The sequence below is a fragment of the Periplaneta americana genome, chromosome 10 (genome assembly GCF_040183065.1).
Source record: "Periplaneta americana isolate PAMFEO1 chromosome 10, P.americana_PAMFEO1_priV1, whole genome shotgun sequence".
Lineage (NCBI taxonomy): Eukaryota > Metazoa > Arthropoda > Insecta > Blattodea > Blattidae > Periplaneta > Periplaneta americana.
In genome coordinates, this window is record NC_091126.1 from 35,686,409 (window position 1) to 35,707,431 (window position 21,023).

A 21,023-nucleotide genomic window follows, 5' to 3' on the forward strand; every position below is an offset into this window, starting at 1 on the left:
AATGTAGTCATTTTTATTTCATGACCAGGAAGCTCATAAATCTGTATCTGGCTGCTGGTCAATGTATTTTCATCCATATCAAATAACTGGTCATTTTGTTCCACCAACTTTTTAATGTCTTGCATTACTATTCTTCCACTGTTGTCATTCTCTTCAAACCCTTGAAATTCTTCTGCAAGTTCCTCAGTATCAAGGTGATTTACCTTGTATTGGTATGTGAGGTGTTAGTGGGGGTGTGAAATGCTGTGATTAACTTGAGTGCTAAAAGAAGGAGCGGTGTACACATTTCGATTTTGAAGTTTCAGGTATGGCTAATTCCATGTTTATCCTTACGTAATAGCCTTGCAGAGGGTCTCTTGCCAGACCCTTTACAGTCAAGCATACAGATCGAATTTCCAGTGGGTTTTCGTGATTATTGGGTAAAAGAGGGAAGACTGTTGGATACTCTGATGATCAGTTAATTGAGACACTGCATTTCTGATCCAGAAACATAATTTAATATAGAAATTATTTAAGTTTCGTGCAGTGTACAAGACAAAAATGTACAAATATACCTCTTTTCACACAATTTAGTTCATGGAGTGTGTGGCTTTTTAGCCACTGAGAACAACACCAGCCATTCACGCTTATCCAGGATTGTCTAGTTGTAATGTTAAGACTAAATCGTGTTTAGTAGTACTAACTTAAATATTACATGCACCAAGACAAAATATTGTAGCCACGAAGATGAGATGTATGAGCTATGTCATTTGAAAAGTATTATAATTTTCATTGCTACATCATTTGAATTATGGGAAGAAATTGAAATTGAGCACAAAATAGAGTAAATAGAATGAGAAGTCAGAAAGAATATAAATATTATTCTATTTTATCCTTTATTATCCCACTTAACATTTCCATTAGGTCATAGTAAAGAGTACTATAGGTTGTGTATTACTCTGGGTAAACAATTCCTCATTGCTTCCTTCAAATCTCCTTCCATGTGACCATAGTTAACTTGTCAACATGGTTTTATAGCTCTCTTCACTTGAAGGAAACACCCTCAAGTGCAGGAGAAAGAAAAATTTGCATTGCAGTGCTCTATTTGTTATGATTATCTTCACTTTCGTCATCATTACTGTTGCAGGTAAATATATGTGTTAAAAGTTTAAAATCGTCAAATAGTTCTTGTTAGTGTTATAATTAACGTTTGCCTGTATATGTTACTACTAGTCTTCTGTGCATATTGCTAGAAAATAGAAGAAAGACAATTTACTTACAACTGCTTTCAATAAACTGTAAAGTTTCCAGGATTGGAATTTTTTGAGCTTCATATAGAAGAATATATATAGGAGGGAAGATTGGAAAGTAACGCACAAGTTTTTTGCAAAATATTTGATAGGTAAAAGAAAAAGCACAATAAAAGCTACATGTTTTACATATATACCTTGTTCATAGAACTCTGTTTCCTTGGAGTATAGCCACCTGCGCATGACAGATTTCACTTCTTCATCTGAACTGAAGTTTTGGTCTCCTAGGAATTACTTCATTGGTTCAAAGAGTTGAAAGTCGGACTGTAAGAGTTCTGAACTGTAGGGTGAGTGATTGAGCACCTCCCAACGAAATTTCCTAGTTGTCACTGGTCGGCTGGAACGTGGTTCGTCAGCAAGGTTTACTCGGCCCTCTTCAAAGAATCTTCACCATCTGGAGATGTTGCCACGGTCTAGACAGTCAGCACCATGTCCAACATTTCCCTCTGGATTTCACTTGGGTGATACTAGCACATGCTCCATCTTCACTGACTAGTTATCGCTCGTTCCATCAGGGTGATATCCTACGTTATCTGATAAAGTCATTTGTGTCTGTGGTGCAAAATGCAAACTATCTGACAACTTTGAACGTCCAGACCAAAATAATATTTCCTAAAAAATTGTGCGTTACATTCCAGTCTCCCTCGTAACAATGATATCATTAACATCATGTTGTCTTTTCATGGTTTTGAAGCAGGAAGCCCGGTTCCAGGCTGAACATGATAATTGATGTAACGGGTGCTGGGTCATACCATGGCTTCCTCCCAGCACTGGTGCGCACCTGTATAATGACGCTCACATCTATGAATGCAGACACTAGTAGCAGCCCCTTTCCTCTCCCACTTGCCACTGCTTTATTCAGCTTCTTGTATCATCTAGCCAGTTATGAGGCTGGTGGGGAAGCTCTTGTGAGTTGTGGCATGATGGAGAGTCTATTGAGGGTTATCAACTGGCCTGGCACTGAGCTGGACCACATCACAGTGAGTTCGAAACATTTGAGAGAAGAGTATTTATGCATTTGTTGCGAGTTGGTGATTCTGTGTCTGCAGAACTTTCTTACTTTGCACTCCTCTTGGGAAGTAGAGAGGTAATGTTAGTTGATGTAGTTTTGTAACTGCAAAAGTGTTTTTGTTCAGGCATGCATAGGTTTAAATGAAATGCTGTAAACAACGTAACACTTAGTAAATGTATTTTATAATAAAATTAAATGATCTGTGAAAGTTAAGGCTGGTTCACAATAAACCGGGAACAAGAACCAGAATGAAAATGAGAAGCAGAGGACGTGAATATGAAAATTTTTGATTTACAATGAACTGAGAACGTAGACGACTATGCATATCAATATGAATGTCAGTAACGATATGTAAAGTCGATATTACGCATTCTGATGTTACTTGTGTATAATTGACCAATGGCATTCTCTCATGAGTACAAGGCAGCCAACATAAACACAGGTTAACCAACTTTGAAATTTCAACTGAAACATTTTATTATGTACGGTAGTATAAATATGCCCATGCATCTTTATTATCACAACCTATTTTAAGTCTACCATAACGTAAAATAATTAGAGAAGAAATATTTGTAATAGAACAAAAATGAATACAACAGTAGTTATTGAATTGAAGCATGAATATGTAGTGTGTAATACAACCAATACAGTAATAAAATATGATTTACTTACGATCGGTGTTCCAAGATGCAGCTATTGAAAGCCACGTATTCTCCTTCATTTTCTCTTGTTTATATGAGGCGCGCCGCTTATCGTAAATGTGAGGATTTTCCTCAACACTCAATATTAGAATCTCGTTAAATAAAACTTGCTCCATGATGCACAGCATAGAACAAAATACGCATAGGTTATGTCACGGTCTTCTTGCTACAAAATATACGACGACAAAATAGTTTTTAGATGGCAATAGAATGAATCTAGTGGGCTGTGATCGGAAACGTGAATGCCAAAGTTGAAGCTTGGCCAACTCTCCGTTCCCGATCCCGGGCTCCAGCAAGCTTTTCGTTAATTGTGAATGCTCACATTTAAATGTACACATTTTAACAATTTTAGCGTTTTCGTTTTTGTTCAGATTCTCGTTTCCGGTTTATTGTGAACCAGCCTTAAGTGGGGGTTTTAATGAGGACCATAAATTATTGAATGAGATTGCATGTCTGAGAAAGGGGAGGGTAATACGGGATTACTGTTTAATGTGCCTCTGAAACAAATTGGGTACAGCCATCAGTGAATATACATTTACTATAGTGAACAATAGAAAGCTATAGTTACATTTTCGTATAAGCAGTCTGTTTTGTGGACACAGTCACAATCATTAAACGGTAAGGTTATCAAAATATTTTGTTTCAGTTTGTGACCAGAGCAGTGAGGGTGATTGACCTCATTACAAATATTGACATGCAAGCATTCCAAACACATGGTGGATTAACTAGCTTTATCAACCGTTTGGAGGTAAGTTTATTGTGTATTAGAGTTTTGTTTGGTCATTGATTAGATATGGGGTATAATTAATTAATTCTTTCAGATGGAGGTGAATGTCTGCCGGAAGGAACAACCATTTGAAATAACATTCCCGAATTCTCAAGTAGAAACGCAGGACTCATCTTCTGCTGCTGCTCCTGTCCCTGGCTCTGCCCCTGTCCCTGCCCCTGCTTCTGCCCACGCCCCTACTCCTACTCCTATCCCTGCACCTGCCCCTACTCCTACCCCTACCCCTACCACTACCACTACCTCTACCCCTACCCCTACCCTTGCTCCTACACCTACACCTAACCCTACCCCTGTTCCTGCCTCTGCTGCTGCACCAAGCTCGTCACAGTCTGCATCATCGCAAAGTGCGCAGGAAACCGGAGGTTCGGAGGACAATACTAGTCCGCCAAGTGGTAGTGTGCAGAGTGGGGATAGACTAGACTCAAGCTCCAGTGCGAGCTCAGTGCTCTCTCCCATGGAAGTGACTCTTACCCTTTCCCAAGAATCAACGAGTTCAATTCAGACTACTGCACCTATGATGTACTCCCATGCATCGACATCTGCTGACAGTTACGCATCTTTGGGTGAACTAACAGATTCGTCCACATCACAAGTGAAAGCAAGTGGTGGTAATCTGCCTGATTACAGTGCTGCCAGGACAGGAAAAACGTGTCTGCCGCAAAGGGCGGCTTTGCTCAAGTCAATGTTGAACTTCTTAAAAAAGGCTATTCAGGACCCGGCATTTTCGGACAGCATTAGACATGTGATGGAAGGCTCGCTTCCTTCTTCTTTGAAGCACATCATAAGTAATGCTGAATACTATGGACCCTCCCTCTTCTTGTTGGCCACTGATGTTGTCACTGTGTATGTGTTCCAAGAGCCATCTCTCCTCTCATCTCTGCAGGACAATGGCCTCACTGATGTTGTTCTACATGCACTTTTGGTGAAGGATGTAAGTACAAATTTTAACATTTTCTTGACAAATAAGGATGTACAAATAATTAAAAGAGTTCATTAAGATGTAGTGTTAATGTATCTTTAAAATAGGTGAAATTTGAATTTCAAGTCTTACAAAGATTACAATTTTGGTGGGAATGAAAGATGATAAATCCTAACGTGATAGCTTGCAATATTGTGTAGAATACTTTTAGGAAGATTGTCTAGACACACAAGTTGCTTTTCGTACTTAACATCCAATTTCTCTAAATAGATTTACAAAACCTCTAATGGCAATTACATTAATATTCTCATTATAGAAATATATTTTAGATTTATATATATTTTTTTTTTCTCCCTGTAACATAGTTCTAGTATGCTTATATTAAATTAATTTTCATCATTTTACTAGCTATCTCAAATCTCAAATTAATTATAATTGATTGAATTAAAATAGCTCATAAATTAAGTTACTAATTTACCTTATAGGTTTATCTAAATTTAAATAAATATGTAGTCTACTAGTCGTTAAAACTTAACTGAAGAATATTGCTGGAGAACCTTTTAAGTGTAGTGTAAATATTCGTAATTTAAATATGTATTGTATTGATTAAGGCTGGTTGAGTGGAAGAGACCTTATGGCCTTAACTCTGCCAGCAAAAATAAAACATTATTATTATTATTATTATTATTATTATTATTATTATTATCCAATAGTGATCATGGTGTATGTAATAGTATTCGCGTTTAGGTTTGGATGTCTTACCATTTTTGTTAATTTTTATTATTATTCAGTGATTTCATTTTTATAACATACAATGTTATGCTTCGTGTATTGAGCATGTTAAATTTAGTAAAATTGTAACTATAAAATTACATGACTGTGTTGAAAATAAAATATTAAAATGTGGATGAACTAACGGACATAGCCTATTGAAATTAAACGAGGATCTTTCAACCTAATATATTACGAATACTAGCACCTCAGTGTTCCTTTACACCATGGCTAATGTTGTAAGTCATATGCAGTGATGTCTAGTCAAGTAAGATAAGGTCGGTTCTTTACAAGAGTTATTTTTATTTAACATGGCTGACCATCTACATCTAAACTGAGGGTTTTAGAATCCACTACTAAAAAAAAAGTTTCTGATGTCAGACGTTCCTTTGTAAAAATGCTCTTAATTGTGGTAATGCTGTATACTTCCCTATTGAGCAATTACTTTGTGTTATGAACCGTACTTCCCAGTGGTTTAAACAGTTTAATAATACTTGACCAAAGTAATGGTCTGTTGTATATATGTGGGGAGGTTATTTTCAGAGTTAAAGAAGACTTAGCTTTTGTATTGGATGAGACTGATTTATAAATAAAATAAAGAACACAAACGCCACTTTCAGTAAAGTTAAGTGCACATTAAGCAGATATTACAGGATTTTCAAATTTGTCCTCAAGATAGATGAGGGCAAAGAATTTTTGACCTTACCTTAGTGGCGGAGGTGATGCTAACAATTTTAATTTGGGGCTTTCGGGTATCACAATTCAATCAAGGTGGAGTACCCTCCCTCTTTGTGCTATGCGTTGTTCAAATTGTACTGGGTGTAGATTGTTTGAGACATTAAATTGGCATACAATTCGTTTTTCACTTTCGCACAGACTAGATATGAAACAAAAGATTAATAATATGAAGATAAAACTTAACGGATATTTAGCAAGTTATGTAAAACATGAACTTTGTCAGTTTATGCACAATAATAGGAGGAACTGTAAAGTAATTGCTAAGAAAAAGTTGTGAACAGCATATAACAGTAATTAAATAATGAATAAATTGAGTTAAAAGTCGACCTGGTTGGCGAGTTGGTATAGTGCTGGCATTCTATGCCCAAGATTGCGGGTTCAATCCCGGACCAGGTCGATATATTTAAGTGTGCTTGAATGCGATAGGCTCATGTCAGTAGATTTACTGGCATGTAAAAGAACTCATGCGGGACAAAATTCCGGCACATCAGGCGACGCTGATATTACCTCTGCAGTTGCGAGCGTTGTTAAATAAAACATAACATTTAACAACATTTTGAGTTGAAAATGCTCTGAAATAAGCTTTTATCTGAACTGTTAATATTTGAGTCGAGTCAAAAGGCAGAAGAATGGGCATGGATTAGCTTTGAGTGAAGCATCCCTATTGGCACTGCCTGTGGTGAAAGATTTCTGTTTTCAAATCGTTGTTTTACTTCTGAACATGGATGTATCAGGCTCATATTCATAAATTTACCAGTAATTTCATTAAGATTTTGAATTACAGTTAGACTGAATAAAAAATGTATTTAATTTAGTACATAAAATTAAATTCAGCTCATCTGCAGTTACGTCACAGCAAAATCCTAAGTAAGTAGTAATATACAATGCAATCAAAATGTCCCTCTGCAGCTCCATTAGGCCTAATAACCCAGGAGAAAGTTGGCTCTCCCCCATCCATTCCAGTTTGAAAGCCTCATTGCTTAGTGGCCAGTGCTGCTACTTGAATTCTCATGCGTAGCAGATTCTTGACTACACAAACAGAGGGACTGTATTATAATGTGGTTTATGTTTGAGTAATGGTCTTGCTTGTTGAAAAGAAGCAAATATCATTGAGTGACTGGAAATAAATGTTATATACTGTTCATTGAGGCTAAATTTAAGAGGCAATTATTTTGATTTTAAATTTAGGTTACATGGAATAATTGTTGCAATTTAAACAATCTAAACACACAAAAAATGTATGGTTTCAGATATCAATACATTTCTGCTTTCGTTACAAAACGTTATACTTCAGAATAGAATTTTTCTAAAGTTTGTAAGTTATTTCGACAGTCCATAATTTATTATCACTCATTTAGTATTTTGCTGTAATATAACTGCAGATGAACTGGATTTATTTTTACGTAAGTATTAAAATTATTAAAAAATATATATTTTTATGCTCGACCATGCCGAAATGTAGTAATTATACACCTGGTAGCAGTCCTTTAATGCATGTCATTAAAGTACACCTACTCATTAAAGTACAGGTGTTCAGCCAATGACAAGTCAGCTTTGTACCATTATAAAACCGCAAGTATCGATTATTCTTGGATATGCAATCGAAAGAGAATTAGCGAAAAGTCACGGAGGCTGGAAATCCAATATTGTCGCAGAAGGTTATGTTCTGTTACTATAATAATTAGCGTTAATTGTAAATAATATTCAAATAATTCAATTTGTCATCTCGTTTTTCAATGTCTAATTTAATTTCAATGTTATATCAAAGTTAATATTTAGTTTACTCTGTAGGTTCTTATAGGCTATCAAGGTCAATTGGACATCTGTTCCTCGGAAAAAATCAATACTTTCGCGTCTGCGCACATCTCACAATTTACGAGGTATTGCTCAAGGTCAGTTAGATACAAATAAAATTAATAATTTCAAGTTAGAAATATGGTCGAGCATAAAAAGTCGTATGAAACTCGCCTATAATGGTAATTAAGAAGCTCGTATGAAAATTATGAAACTCGCGCTCGTTTCATTAACATCCATACTCGCTTCTTAATTACTATCATTATAGGCTCGTTGCATAATGTACTATTATGAATTGTCTATTTAATACATACTGTGTGTGTAGTGAGAAAATTAATATACTGTTGACGATTGTCCCTTGTGTGTTCAGGCTGGATCATTACTTAGTGATGTTGGCAACTGAATGATTAGCTCATGGCGAGGAAATGCCCTAAAATACACCTGGTTATCAGAGCAATCTAGGTGCGAGTATTTGCACAACGTCATACTGTAAAAAAAATAATGTACTAGTACACATTCATCATTAGAGAAGGCTAATGGTAGAGGGAACTGTTCTGTTGAAACTGTTACCAGTTCTCGAAATCTTAAATAATGCAGAGCAGTCTAATTGCAGTCTATGTAGACTTACCATTAAAAGTACTGTTGGAAATATTTGCCACTTTTTTAATGCATCCATCATGTCTTTTAAATAAATTAAGATACACGCTGCAGCTTATCACATGTAATTAGTCTGGTTGTAAAATATAATTTACCTGATCGTACATGAGGAGTTTGTTAAATAACTAATTTTATTTTTTAAACCTTTCCAGAAGTGAAATTCACCAGTGTAGATATAGCTACAATTGGACCTCAACAATAAGTTTGTTGGACATATCTAGAATAATGGAGTCATACAACTTTCTAGTGTTTGTTAAATTGGCTTCATTTGAACATATCAAATAATTGAATCTTGTGGGATAATAATGCATATCCGAATGTATACAATACTCTTTTAAATTCTTCATTCTCCACATAATTTTTTCTTGAACAGAGTTCTACAATGGACTTTGTAAGACAAGAACATTATCAGTATGGACACAATTACCCCAGACTTGAATTTCCTAGCATAAGATATGATTAAACAGAGCAAAATATGCAGTTCTGTGGTAGCCTTTATTTAAAAGATTTCAATTTGGCTTTGTGAATAAATTGCCCTTGTAAAATTAATATTTTAATCTCAAGTCATTTTCATAAAAAAGCATAATTCCAAAAAGTTTAAATTGCATTGTATCATCTGTTGAAATATTTCTTAACTCAATGTACTCGTATTTAAATTCCCTACATTCAAATTTAAGCAAATGTCCAGTTTGTAGGTGAATGTGCGATGTGCTGCAAATAAATTGATAACAAATAATTAAGCAACATTTTAATGCAGAATTTGTCAGAGGCTATGCCGAAAGTGTATACTTACTGATTAAGATGTTTTGATGCTGCAAATCTCGCGCGATCACAGCTCGTCAAACAAGGTGATTGAGTTAATGAAAATTGTTGTTTTATTGGTACTGAGTTTGAGTCCATTTGCCCAAAATCAATGGGATGTATCCTTAAATGAATTGACTGTTATAGGAGAATAAGGTGATGTGTACAGCAACAGTCAATTCAACATTAATATTATGTGATAAATAGTTTATTATAATCGAGAATAAAGGCCTGCCCAAAATCGAACATCAAGAGACTGAACTCTAATAAAATTTTAGCAATTTCAGTAACAGTACTCTTGACATGCATTGAAAACGGTTAAACAAATATAGATTTACAAACCCTAGTTCCTTTTCATTAATACCACAAAACCGTAATTTGGAAATAATATCATGTGAAACGTAGCCTTGGTAGCGTAGTTGGTATAACGCTGGCCTTCTATGCTCGAGGTTGCGGGTTTGATCCTGACCCAGGTCGATGGCATTTAAGTGTGTTTAAATGCGACAGGCTTATGTCAGTAGATTTACTGGTATGTAAAAGAACTCCTGTGGGACAAAATTCCAGCACACCGGTGATGCTGATATAACCTCTGCAGTTGCGAGCATTGTTAAATAAACCATAATTTAATTTTTTTTAGAATGATTACACAAAATGATAAAAATGCTGGTGTAATTTTCAAATTCAGCAATAACATGGATTACTATGAATTGCATCAAATGTAGATAATCCCTTTCTAATACCATAGTGAATAAATTATTTTACTTAAAATAATGTATTATTGTATACTTCAGATGGTCTTAGAAAAAATTGGTAAAATTTAAGTGATTCCATAATTCTTAACATTGACAGGATTTCCATTTTTATAAACCAGTATAGGTTCCGCAGCTTTAAGTGAATGGGGAAATTTACCCTCTGACTAGTATCGATTAACCCAGTATGTTAAAGGCTCAATATTATTGTAAATTACATATTTAACTAAGCCAAGTTATTGCACAGTGAGAGAGAGAGAGCACTATCTCACTTTTAAATAATTTTGTCAAGATCAAATAGTTGTTACATGATTAGTTTTCTTTGAAATGCAATAGATAATTATCAATATGAGTTGGTTGTTTGATCTTGTACTTGCTGCCTTCTGTCAACTAGATTTTTTTAAGGATTCTTGCAAAGATTGCACAGTAGAATGTTTGAGAGTCTGTCGGGCAGTCAGTTTCTTTCCAAAGTTGAGTAGTTATAATGGTTATGTCACACTGCTGCCTTTGTAGGCATGCATCTTTGTTCAGTGATCAGTCAGTTTGCTCATTCAATTGTGAATGAGCAGATTTATAACTCAAGCTACTTCTTATTTCTACCACAATATCTGTTAGTACAGTGAATAGCCAGGTAACACGTATACTATTGTCCATTACATCTTTAAACATAGTGTAACACTAGCTTGAGCCATGGGCTCTCTTGCTGTAATAGAAGTGTTTCTTTTAAATGTGTGTTATTTTCCTCCTCCCCTACCAGGTACCTGCCACCCGTGAAGTCTTGGGGTCACTGCCAAATGTGTTCAGTGCCCTTTGCTTGAATACTCGGGGCCTTGGATCTTTTGTGCGATGTGATCCATTTGATAGGCTTTTCAAAGTTCTCTTGTCTCCTGTGTACCTGGCTGCCATGAGGCGACGACGTAGTTCTGATCCAATGGGTGACACAGCCTCCAATCTTGGCAATGCAATGGATGAGCTAATGCGACATCAGCCCAGTCTGAAGGTGGATGCAACATTTGCAATTATTAAGGTAAATGAAAGGAATCTCCCAAAATTTTATAGAAAATGCGCGTTTTCAACATCTTTGTAGATTAATAAATTTTCCATTACAATTTGTGTTAGAGCGCTTTCAGAATAAGAAGGCATATAAGGCAGAGCTAGTTCAGGCCGGTCTATGTCGACTAGCCAGTGACAGTGAAGCGGTGTTGCCTAGTTAAATCGTCGCGAAGTCTCGCTGAAGTGTCGAGTATTAGTTTATTTCTTGCGCGCACAATACTTACGGCTAGAAATGAATTTTAAGCTATGCCATTCGATAGAGCTCCGAATTCTGAATCCAACAGTACAAGAATGGCAATTGTATGTCAACTGGTTCGCGTGTTATCGCTTAAAGATTAAACAGAGATATCCAACCTACAGCATAGAACATATGTTTCTCTGAATTCCGTCTCTGTAAACGAAGATATGTTTATTTTCAAATTCAGATGTGGACTGTTTTCTCTTGTGTGATGTGTAACTTACCGTAACAATGTCTCTTGAAGGGATTGCAATTGGCTCGGGTGTTTCATCTGTTATACGCAAAAGAATAGTCCTACACTCACAAGCGAGGAGTATGGTATTTTTGTATATAATTTTTTAAAGGACTAACTTATGATTCAGTGCGTGTCAGTTCTTCACAAACAAAGAATCTGACTGCAGAGACGTGGTTTAGAAGTGCATACATTATCTCATATTCTCGGACAGGACAAAGAGACAATTAAAATAAGTGGTATACTTGAATTTACCTCTCCTGGAAAATAACGCAAAACAAACGTGTTAATTATTTGTACAATTTTCAGAACCGTGTATTACTTCATCGTACGATATTTGAAATACATTAGTAGTATGTGTTAGCAGTGCCATTATAATAGAATGTGGAAAGAAGAAGAAAGCTGAGAATAACCATAGGTACGATTTTCACTTTTCATTGGAATATTATATATGGTATAAGACGAAATATTGCATAAACATATGAGATATTTGGATGATATTGTAAACATAAACACTCCTGCCTCTTTTTCCATGAATTATACGAAGAGCATTAACAACATTCTTCCTTAAGACCATTAGAAAGCTTTATAAAATGAAGCACATTAACTACATTTCACTTTTAAAATAAATACAGACATGCTTAGGAACGAGGAGATTTTATAATTCCAAAACTCAATTTCTATTTTAAAAACCTTTCGTTATATATATTACACTTTATACGATTTTTTCTAATATACAATTTTATCTTCAATATATTAACGATATTATTGGATTACAGTTTTCATATTCACTTCTGTACAACTACCTTCGCTCGTAGGTTTATATTGCCACAGGCCAGAGTGATAGAACATAGAATCCTGGACTTCTAGGTAGGTATAATCTTGAGGATTAAATGAAATTAGATAGACTTGATTTAACAAAGTAAAAGAAAGTAATCTTCAGTTCCAATATGAGTACTGAATTAGGCCTACATATGAACAGATATATACTTATATTCTTATAGCCGGATTCTTAGCCAGAATATGGAACACTGGACGTCTTAGATGTGTAAAAATTATATGATAAAATAAAATTAGATAGACTTAGTTTAACAGAGAAAAATAAAATAATCTACAGTTCCAGTATGACTACTGAATTATATATGAACACACATTATGATTACGTTGCATTATAGCCAGATTCGTAACCAGAATGTAGAACCCTGGACCCCTAGGTATGTATAAGCTAGAGAATTAAATTAAATTATATAGGCTTCATTTAACGGAGGTCCAACTTCAATACTAAATTACGTATCTACAGATATGTTTTCGTTTTGTTATCGCTAGATTCTTAGGCTGCCCCTACAAACAAACTGTACCTTATCTTTCCTCTGGAGAAATAAACAATAATAAATGCAGCTTTGCTGTACAAGGAAGTCTGAGTAAGAATTAAAACATTCTTTCTCAGACATTAGCAAAGTAAATTTCTACATATGTCACTTTATTTCGCAAGTCAGTGACTCCAAGAGCTACTGATCTATGAAGCAAAGAAGTAATAAAGATTGAGATGAGAATTACTTCAGTAAGAGTAATTATATTTAAACATTACGCACAATGAAGAAACAGGTCTCGACCCGCTCGCTCAGCGAGAGGGCTGCAACTGATATGTTCTGTCCTTAATCTGTTGTCTCTGTCTTCCACGTCTCGTGCACCGTGTGACAACGTCGAATTGTTGCTAGCACTCTATTGGCTTAGGCCATATGCCTTCTTATTCTGAAACCGCTATAGTAGATATGAAAGTGTAATTCCTGAGCATCAATATTAAAAGGTCTCTTACATTTTTATTGTAATCTTATTTTCATTGTCTCATGATGCAGAATGCAACAATTTTACTTTTTCTTGACAAACTAAGAATGAAGCATAATTCAGTTAACTGAAACATGCAGCATAAATCATTTAACCACAACACTAAAGATAGTAAACACACTATCTTTCATTCTTGTTTGGTGATGAAACAGAATTATAGAACATGTTGTTCATACGAGTGTTTGAATTTCCTTCAATATCTGCAAGGACTAGGGTGTTTGTTTTTGTGTGCAGTCCTGATATTATCCATGTGTTGCCGTCTGCAATTAAATTTTGTGTTATGATTCAGTTACTTGAGGAGCTGTGTGTTTTGGGCCGAGACCCAAAGTATGTTTGCTGGAGAGCCCAAAACAAGATGGATGTCTCTCCAGCCCCTGCACCCCGTCCTTCAGGAAACAATGAAGGTGGAAGTAGTGATGAAGAAGATGAAGATGAGGAGGAGGCCTCCACATCATCACATCCACAGCGTGATGATGCCACTGCAGAGACATCAGCACTGCATGAGAAAACGCCCATTGCTTTAATAGACTACATTCTTAATGTTGTGAGTTTCCATTTAGAGATCACTGCTTATGTACAATATGAAGTATTGTAGCTAGGGATACTGAAATTTTGTGAATGGATTTTGGCGCAGATTAGGGAAGGACAGTAAAGCTATTGTTTTGATTTGTGAGGTATTGCAAATCATAGGTTATCTTGAAATGATTTTTACGTTTGCGAAATTCACAAAAATTCCTTGAATAAGATGCATTCCTTTAAATTTCTCATTTTATTACATTTTTTGTACGATATTTTTCGCGAAATAATGCAATATTTTATACTTTATTATAACATGTACTGCCACACACAGTAAAATTCGAAGTGTTCGGTACCAAATATTCATATGCGATGTGTGATGTCATATGGTGAATGATGTCGTGATTTCCAACTGGGACCAAAAAACTGTAATTTCTTTTTTCTGCTTCACCGAAACACCATTCGTCTTCTTATTATCTGTTACATTCATAAAGCCCTCTATGATGTTTAATAAGAAGGCTCTATTATTATCAGAAAAATCTGGCCTCTCACATTTTTAATGCGGTTCATTACTTCTGTTTTATTCTGTAGTCCATACGGATGGAATCCGCCTGTTTTACTTCTGCAAATAATAAAACAGCAAAGCATTCATTTGTTTCCATGTTCAGCGTCCACTTGATATATTCGTTTCTCATTAATTTAGCATTGGTTGCTAAATAGCGCTGATACCAAATGCATATCTTTCTCAAATCAGCAATTAGTAAATAGAGACAAGTTGGAGATTCACTTTTGTGCAACACAGTGAACAGCAAATAAATCAGGCATTGACTGATTGATGATCAGATGCTGATTTGATTTGCATTTCTGTAACCGGTCCTAATTTTTGCTAAATGTGTTAAGTGAAATTTATAATTTGTGTTGTCTGTATTTTAACATAATTTAAATGAAAGCACTTTTTCATTTACCGTTATGTTTAAAAAATCAGAAATACTATCCTGCTGTGACTAATATTTTACACTGTTTTTCCGTGAATTTATTCACTACTTTTCAGGCTCCCTACTTACAGCAACATAAAGTATACTGTACCCTGAATATTTTCTGTCATTTAAGAACATATTGTATGCATGTTAGACAAGTTCAAATAGATCTTTGTGATAGCTTGTTGTGACTTAGAGCAGATTAAATTAATGATCATCCAATACTAGATCTACGCAATATAATCATTTTTCACGGAATTGAATAAGAGAATTTATTATTCTTGACATGGCTTAAATATTTGTGAGCGAAATCTGAACAAATTAGTTTAATTTTTATTTATTTTGTGTATCTCTTATCTCCTAGATGAAATTTGTAGACGCCATCTTAAGTAATAACTCGACTGATGATCATTGTCGGGAATTTGTTGCTCAAGATGGATTAGTCCCATTACTATCCATTCTTGGACTTCCAAACTTACCTGTTGACTACCCTGTTACCACAGCAGCACAAGCTGTAGCTTCAGTGTGCAAATCAATCCTGGTGAGTAATATTCGTACCTTAATATTCGTCCTTGGCACTATAAATACCATTAAATTTTAAAACTTCTGTTTTATACGTTCTAAAAAGCAATGAGAGAATTGTGAAGTTAATGTGATTCAGTTTCTTGTCAAATTTCCTTGTATAGGTATACAGTGGTCAGATAAATTGTAATGTTGCAATGTTTCAAGTTTTTTTTACCTGAATAGACTCATTCAGATTCTGTAGAACCTTCTATTGTCATGCATTGATTATATTTTGTTCAAAATTCTGTATTTGTAAATTAATCTGTCATTGAATTATTGGTTAATATTTGTAAAAGTTTAATCATATAAGGCCTGCACAAATTTGAAAGTTGTAAATTAATTAACATATATTTACTTATCTACAGAGTGATTCAAAAGTCCCTTGATATAGAGACACCGTTATTAGTGCAGATAGTGAAAAATGGAAAGAGGAGAAAGTTGTTGGAAATAGGTAGTTTTCAATCTAATGAATTTAATTTTCAACGTAGAATGCACCATTGAGGCTGTACATTAGTGTGACACACCTGCCAGTCCCAATGCTGCCATAGTAGTGGTTTTTCGGCTAGTTATACCGGATTTTTTATACAAATTATTTAATGGAGAAAAATAGTTGACATGCAGAGTTTAGTGGTTTAACTTCTCACAGTGCAAAGAAGCATTTCTTTACATTGATAGCATAAGAATTCAGGGGAATTTCATTCTTGCCTGGCAGTTTTCCCTGAACATGTATTGACAACACTGCTAATCATCGTCATTATTTCGTAATTTACCCGTTACACTACATACCTAAAATCCAGTAAAACTAGCTGAAAATTCACTAATTACGCAACATTTGGACTGGCGGGTGTGTTGTACTAGTGTACAGTCTCAATGGTGTATTTTACATTAAAAATTCAAGCACATTAGATTGAAAACGACCTATTTCCAACAACTTTCTCCTCTTTCCATTTTTCGGTATCTGCACTAATAATGGAGTTTGTCTGTGTCGCGGGACTTTTGAATCACTCCTGTATATACTGAATGAAATAAAATAATGGATAACTTGGAAATATCTTTAGTCAATAGATGTATTTTCTAGTGATACAGAGTGTATGTTTTGAATTTCCATAAGTTAACAGCCCAATGTTTAAATGCGTAAAATAAATATTTATAAATTGTAGGAAATTTAATATTATTTTCACTGTTTATCAGTTTTTGTTGAAAGGTAAGAAATGAGATACATGGGTAATGAAGTTATACTTTCTGCAATTTGCAAAACAGCATTGCTGACTTAAATGGCTTGTTGTGATGAAGTAGGTTGATGAAGAGGAGTAAATAGAATGAGAGGGAGCAGTAGATGGGGGGGGGGGTGAAGAAATGGCATGCTGTTGGGATGGGACTGCCGGACAGATTTTTATTGTGAAGGACAAAGTTTCTGGGTTAAATTATTATTTCAAGTGCATTTATTTTCAAAGTAAGTGTATTATTATATACAAAAGAAATTGCTCTTACATCACTTTTGAATGTAAATATTATTGAATACATGACTAACGATGAATCTGTTCAATGAGAAAGTTGAAGTTATTGAACAGCTCAACTGATTGTATTAAATATTTTCGTATTTTTTCCGTTTGTCTTCAACATAGTGTACTTCTCTGAGAAAAAGAAAAGACGAGAAAGGGATGCACGAGGAGCGAAAGTTACAGGGAATGAGAGAAAGGGGGGAAAAATGGAAAATGACGAAATCATTACTTTATACTGTGAAAAATATTCCTGTTGAGGGAAGTACGGTTGCAAAAGGCATCTTCATTTCTATCAGATGAAATGTTTGAAGAGTGATGTCGTTAGACATAAAATTTTTAATCAGTTAACTGGATGCTTTTAATTGATTAATCAACTGGTTAATAGAATTTTAATCAGTTTTAAACCGTGTAACTTTTAACAAAAACACCTAGTATAATTTTATAATAACTTCATATGCTTTATAGAAGTACACACGTTTTTACAAATAATTTTAATTTAAATAATTTATATCAAAATTATTAAGAATCACGTAACACTAATGGTGTATACAAAGAGTTTGAAACAAAAAAAAAAAGTTTCCACTTCACACTTATTTAGTCACGCCTCATTGCTGCAGCCAGACACGTCAATATTTTGACAATACTTCAAAGTTTATTTGTTATTTCAGTTTCTTTAACAGAGGATACAGGCTTCACTATTAAGTGCTCCAATGTTCACTGAGGAGATAAACTAGAAGTGGCAATGTTAGTAGACGTAGATCCTACTTTGAAAGAATGAACATTTTGGGATGTTATTGGACACTGCTTGTCCTTACACTATAACTGAAAGATTTCCCCAGTTTCTTACACAACACTGTTTTTCTGTCAGTCACCTTTCCACAGTCGTTTAATTTAAGTCTGAAACTTTCACAAAGTTTTTCACTCAATGGATCATGAGCCGGATTTGTAACTAATTTTCGCAAATATGCAACACTGAATAACCAACAATCGCACACAGTTTTCGAAAGCAAACTGATTACCTAGAGGCAGCTTCCCAAAAGCTGAGTTTTCACAGTTCCATAAACAACTAATGGAGAAATTTAGTTGCATGTGGACGAAACAAAAGTATTCAATTTCAAGAAATACCATTTCTCGGATTAGTGACCCTCATCCATTTGCGAACTTCCAGCTACCTTTGGGTGGTTATTTTGACAAAGGACAACTTGTCAGCAATTGAAGTACAATATACTGTACAGTACGTCTTTCCATAGTTTGTGAAAGTGAATGATAGTCTAAGGAGTGTTTTCAAAGAAGAAAGCTATTAAGGAGGGATTTGTGCTGGTGTACTTACAGGATTATTGCTACTAGCATTTTAAAGCAAAAAGACATCGTCAGATTACAATAATGACCTGTCAGTCATAGCTTAAGTATTCACCACACCAAATGATTGTGTGCTATGTAGAGCTCACAGAGAAGTTAATGTTACCTTCACCACATGATAATTTCTAGTCGGTTGGTTTAATCAATTAAAACATTTTGATCAGTTAATTGTATTTTAAAAATTACTTTGTTAATCGTTTTGATTAATCGACAGCTCTAATTTGAATTATGTTTTCAATTTTTCAGAACCTTGCACACGAACCTCAAGTACTAAAGCAAGGGCTTCTGCAGCTGAGCAAAGTGCTAGAGCAGTTGCAACCCCTTCACAGTCCTGTGAAAGCACCGGGAAGCTCAGTGCTGCTGCATGAGCTGGCGTCAGCTCCTAATCTTGACACAGCATTCACTTCAGCTGCTGCCACTCCGTTACTCCATGCAATGGGTGCTGCTCATGGTTATGTTGTCATGTTCGTGCATGTCTGTCGCACTGGTCAGGTTAGTAGAACTCTCGAAGTGATGATCTGAGTGTTGTATTTGCAGGACTTATTCATTCTTTACTTGTTTTCGTCTTGACACATTATTGCTTTGCTGGCTTGTAGAAGTGCTACCTACACCTTCAAGCAATATGGGAGCTCTCGTGTTTTGATAATGTGATACTCGGTTCCTCTCGTATGTGTTACAACTTAACCACATTTTTCACTTCACATATTTCATAGTTCAGACATAGACGGTGACACTAGTGTATAGGTAATTAAGTATGGACACTTCGCGTCGATACCTTTGATGTAGCCGGACTGATTTCAGTGACCTTCAAGCCAGCTAGAGCATGAGATTCTGCTTTCTCCCTAGAGTTGGTGCTGACATCACACCAGCTAGCAGTCGACACAGCTGAAATATAACACACATAATTAATACATCTGGGTACATTATGTACTCAAATAAAATAAATTGGATCCATAAAATAATAAATCCGTCATTAACTGTAATGTCTAGACTCTAGAGTTCCTTTATAATGAGAGTTGAGATGTTGACCCCAACAACAATTAAAATATGTAATGATTTGATAGCAGTGAAAATGGAAAAAGAAAACTCTTATGAGAAGTAAAATCATATACCTATATATTGTACTATATACAATATTAAACGAATTCGATACTTAATTTTATGATGTATTATATTATTTTATAATATAATTTATTATATCTGAAATATAAAAAATTATTATTACAACTAGTTTGTCACTGAGAAATAAGGAAAAGCTGTTAACTTGAATTTTTTTGAAGCAAAGTATTACTGGATTATGCAATAAGGTAGGCGATGTTTGGATCCTGTGTCTCAACTCCAAACTCAATTATTATCTTAGCGTATACTCGATTACACTAACATCTAGCGCTTGAAAGTGCAACTAAACGCCGGCACACAGAGAAACAAAACACAGGAAAATTCGCTGTGTCCATTCTTTATAATCCCTATTCGCTGGTGACACCCCGTCAGTTCCAAATAGGAGGTGCTTGATTCTTAATCAGGGGCTTCTAACGTGTTGGAGGTTGTAGATAACTTTGTTACTTTCAGCATTTCCCACTGGCAGGCGAAATGACAGTAACCTGCGAAAATATGGTACAAACTGTTTTCCATAAATTTCTCTCGGATTTTCTAGCATTTGAATCCTGGTCTCTTGCATGAAAAGTTGACATTTTGCTCGACTGCTTGAGTGCTGCCCAGTACCATGGTACACACACCCTCTAGCATTCTTACCGCGAGTTGACAGCCCTTGCTTCAGCTTAAACATCTTGATTATACACCTATCACATAGGAATATGGTTATAAATTCTAACTACTTTCATGTGTTAAAATGAAAACTAAGTTGTAAATTACCTAGTTAACTAGTTTCGACTTCATATCAGTCATCTTCACAACCAGTGAGATTCTTTTTTCTCCTGGTTTCTTCAGTTGCTTTGCTGACGGGTGCGTTTGTGTTTGGTAGTGGGGAGTCAAATAGGGCGTGTCTTCTGAAATTTAGTTGTGTATTGAGGATGTGTTGTGCGTGTTTTTTTTACAACATCCCCACTACTTGAATAACCTGTACCAACTAATAAAAACGTGCAAAAATTTATGTGGTTTAGAGCCATTTTTGGGGGTGATAATTCAGGAAGTGTTGTGGCTGCCTGCCTAGCTGGCTCATATGCTTTTCAATTTATTACAGTCTACACACTATAAGTTTTCTTTGGAACATAAACTCTTGCTGCTATTAGTTGCAAATTTTTTTACAGTTTGACAAGACTACGTCAGATTTTTTGTCGAATATATAAAAATTAAACAAAGACTACATTTACATTTTTACTATTTTTGTGTGTTTAAAGTCACTCTTGACATTAAAATGCACTAAGAATCAAACTACGTATTTTCGTTTTTAATTTCATTTATGTTATGTTATATTAAATATTTGAAAAAAGTGTTGTTTTTCATTAGCGTAAAAAATTGAAATTTTAAAACATTCCAATCGAAACTTTTTACTGATCTAT

General features: G+C 35.0%; 1 protein-coding gene across 13 annotated transcripts in view; it reads left to right on the forward strand.

The window, feature by feature from the left end:
* Window positions 1–21,023, forward strand: part of HUWE1 (HECT, UBA and WWE domain containing E3 ubiquitin protein ligase 1) — a 149,159-nt gene that overhangs the window by 32,851 nt on the left and 95,285 nt on the right. For 10 of the 13 annotated variants that reach the window (XM_069837221.1, XM_069837223.1, XM_069837224.1 and 7 more), the window contains exons 8-14: window positions 1,984–2,269; window positions 3,649–3,750; window positions 3,824–4,720; window positions 10,976–11,245; window positions 13,876–14,130; window positions 15,444–15,620; window positions 18,751–18,996. In XM_069837221.1, coding sequence (XP_069693322.1) covers window positions 1,984–2,269; window positions 3,649–3,750; window positions 3,824–4,720; window positions 10,976–11,245; window positions 13,876–14,130; window positions 15,444–15,620; window positions 18,751–18,996 — 2,233 coding nt within the window. The remainder of the gene's footprint in view (window positions 1–1,983; window positions 2,270–3,648; window positions 3,751–3,823; window positions 4,721–10,975; window positions 11,246–13,875; window positions 14,131–15,443; window positions 15,621–18,750; window positions 18,997–21,023) is intronic. The other 3 variants (XM_069837225.1, XM_069837233.1, XM_069837232.1) reach the window with 1 other exon arrangement.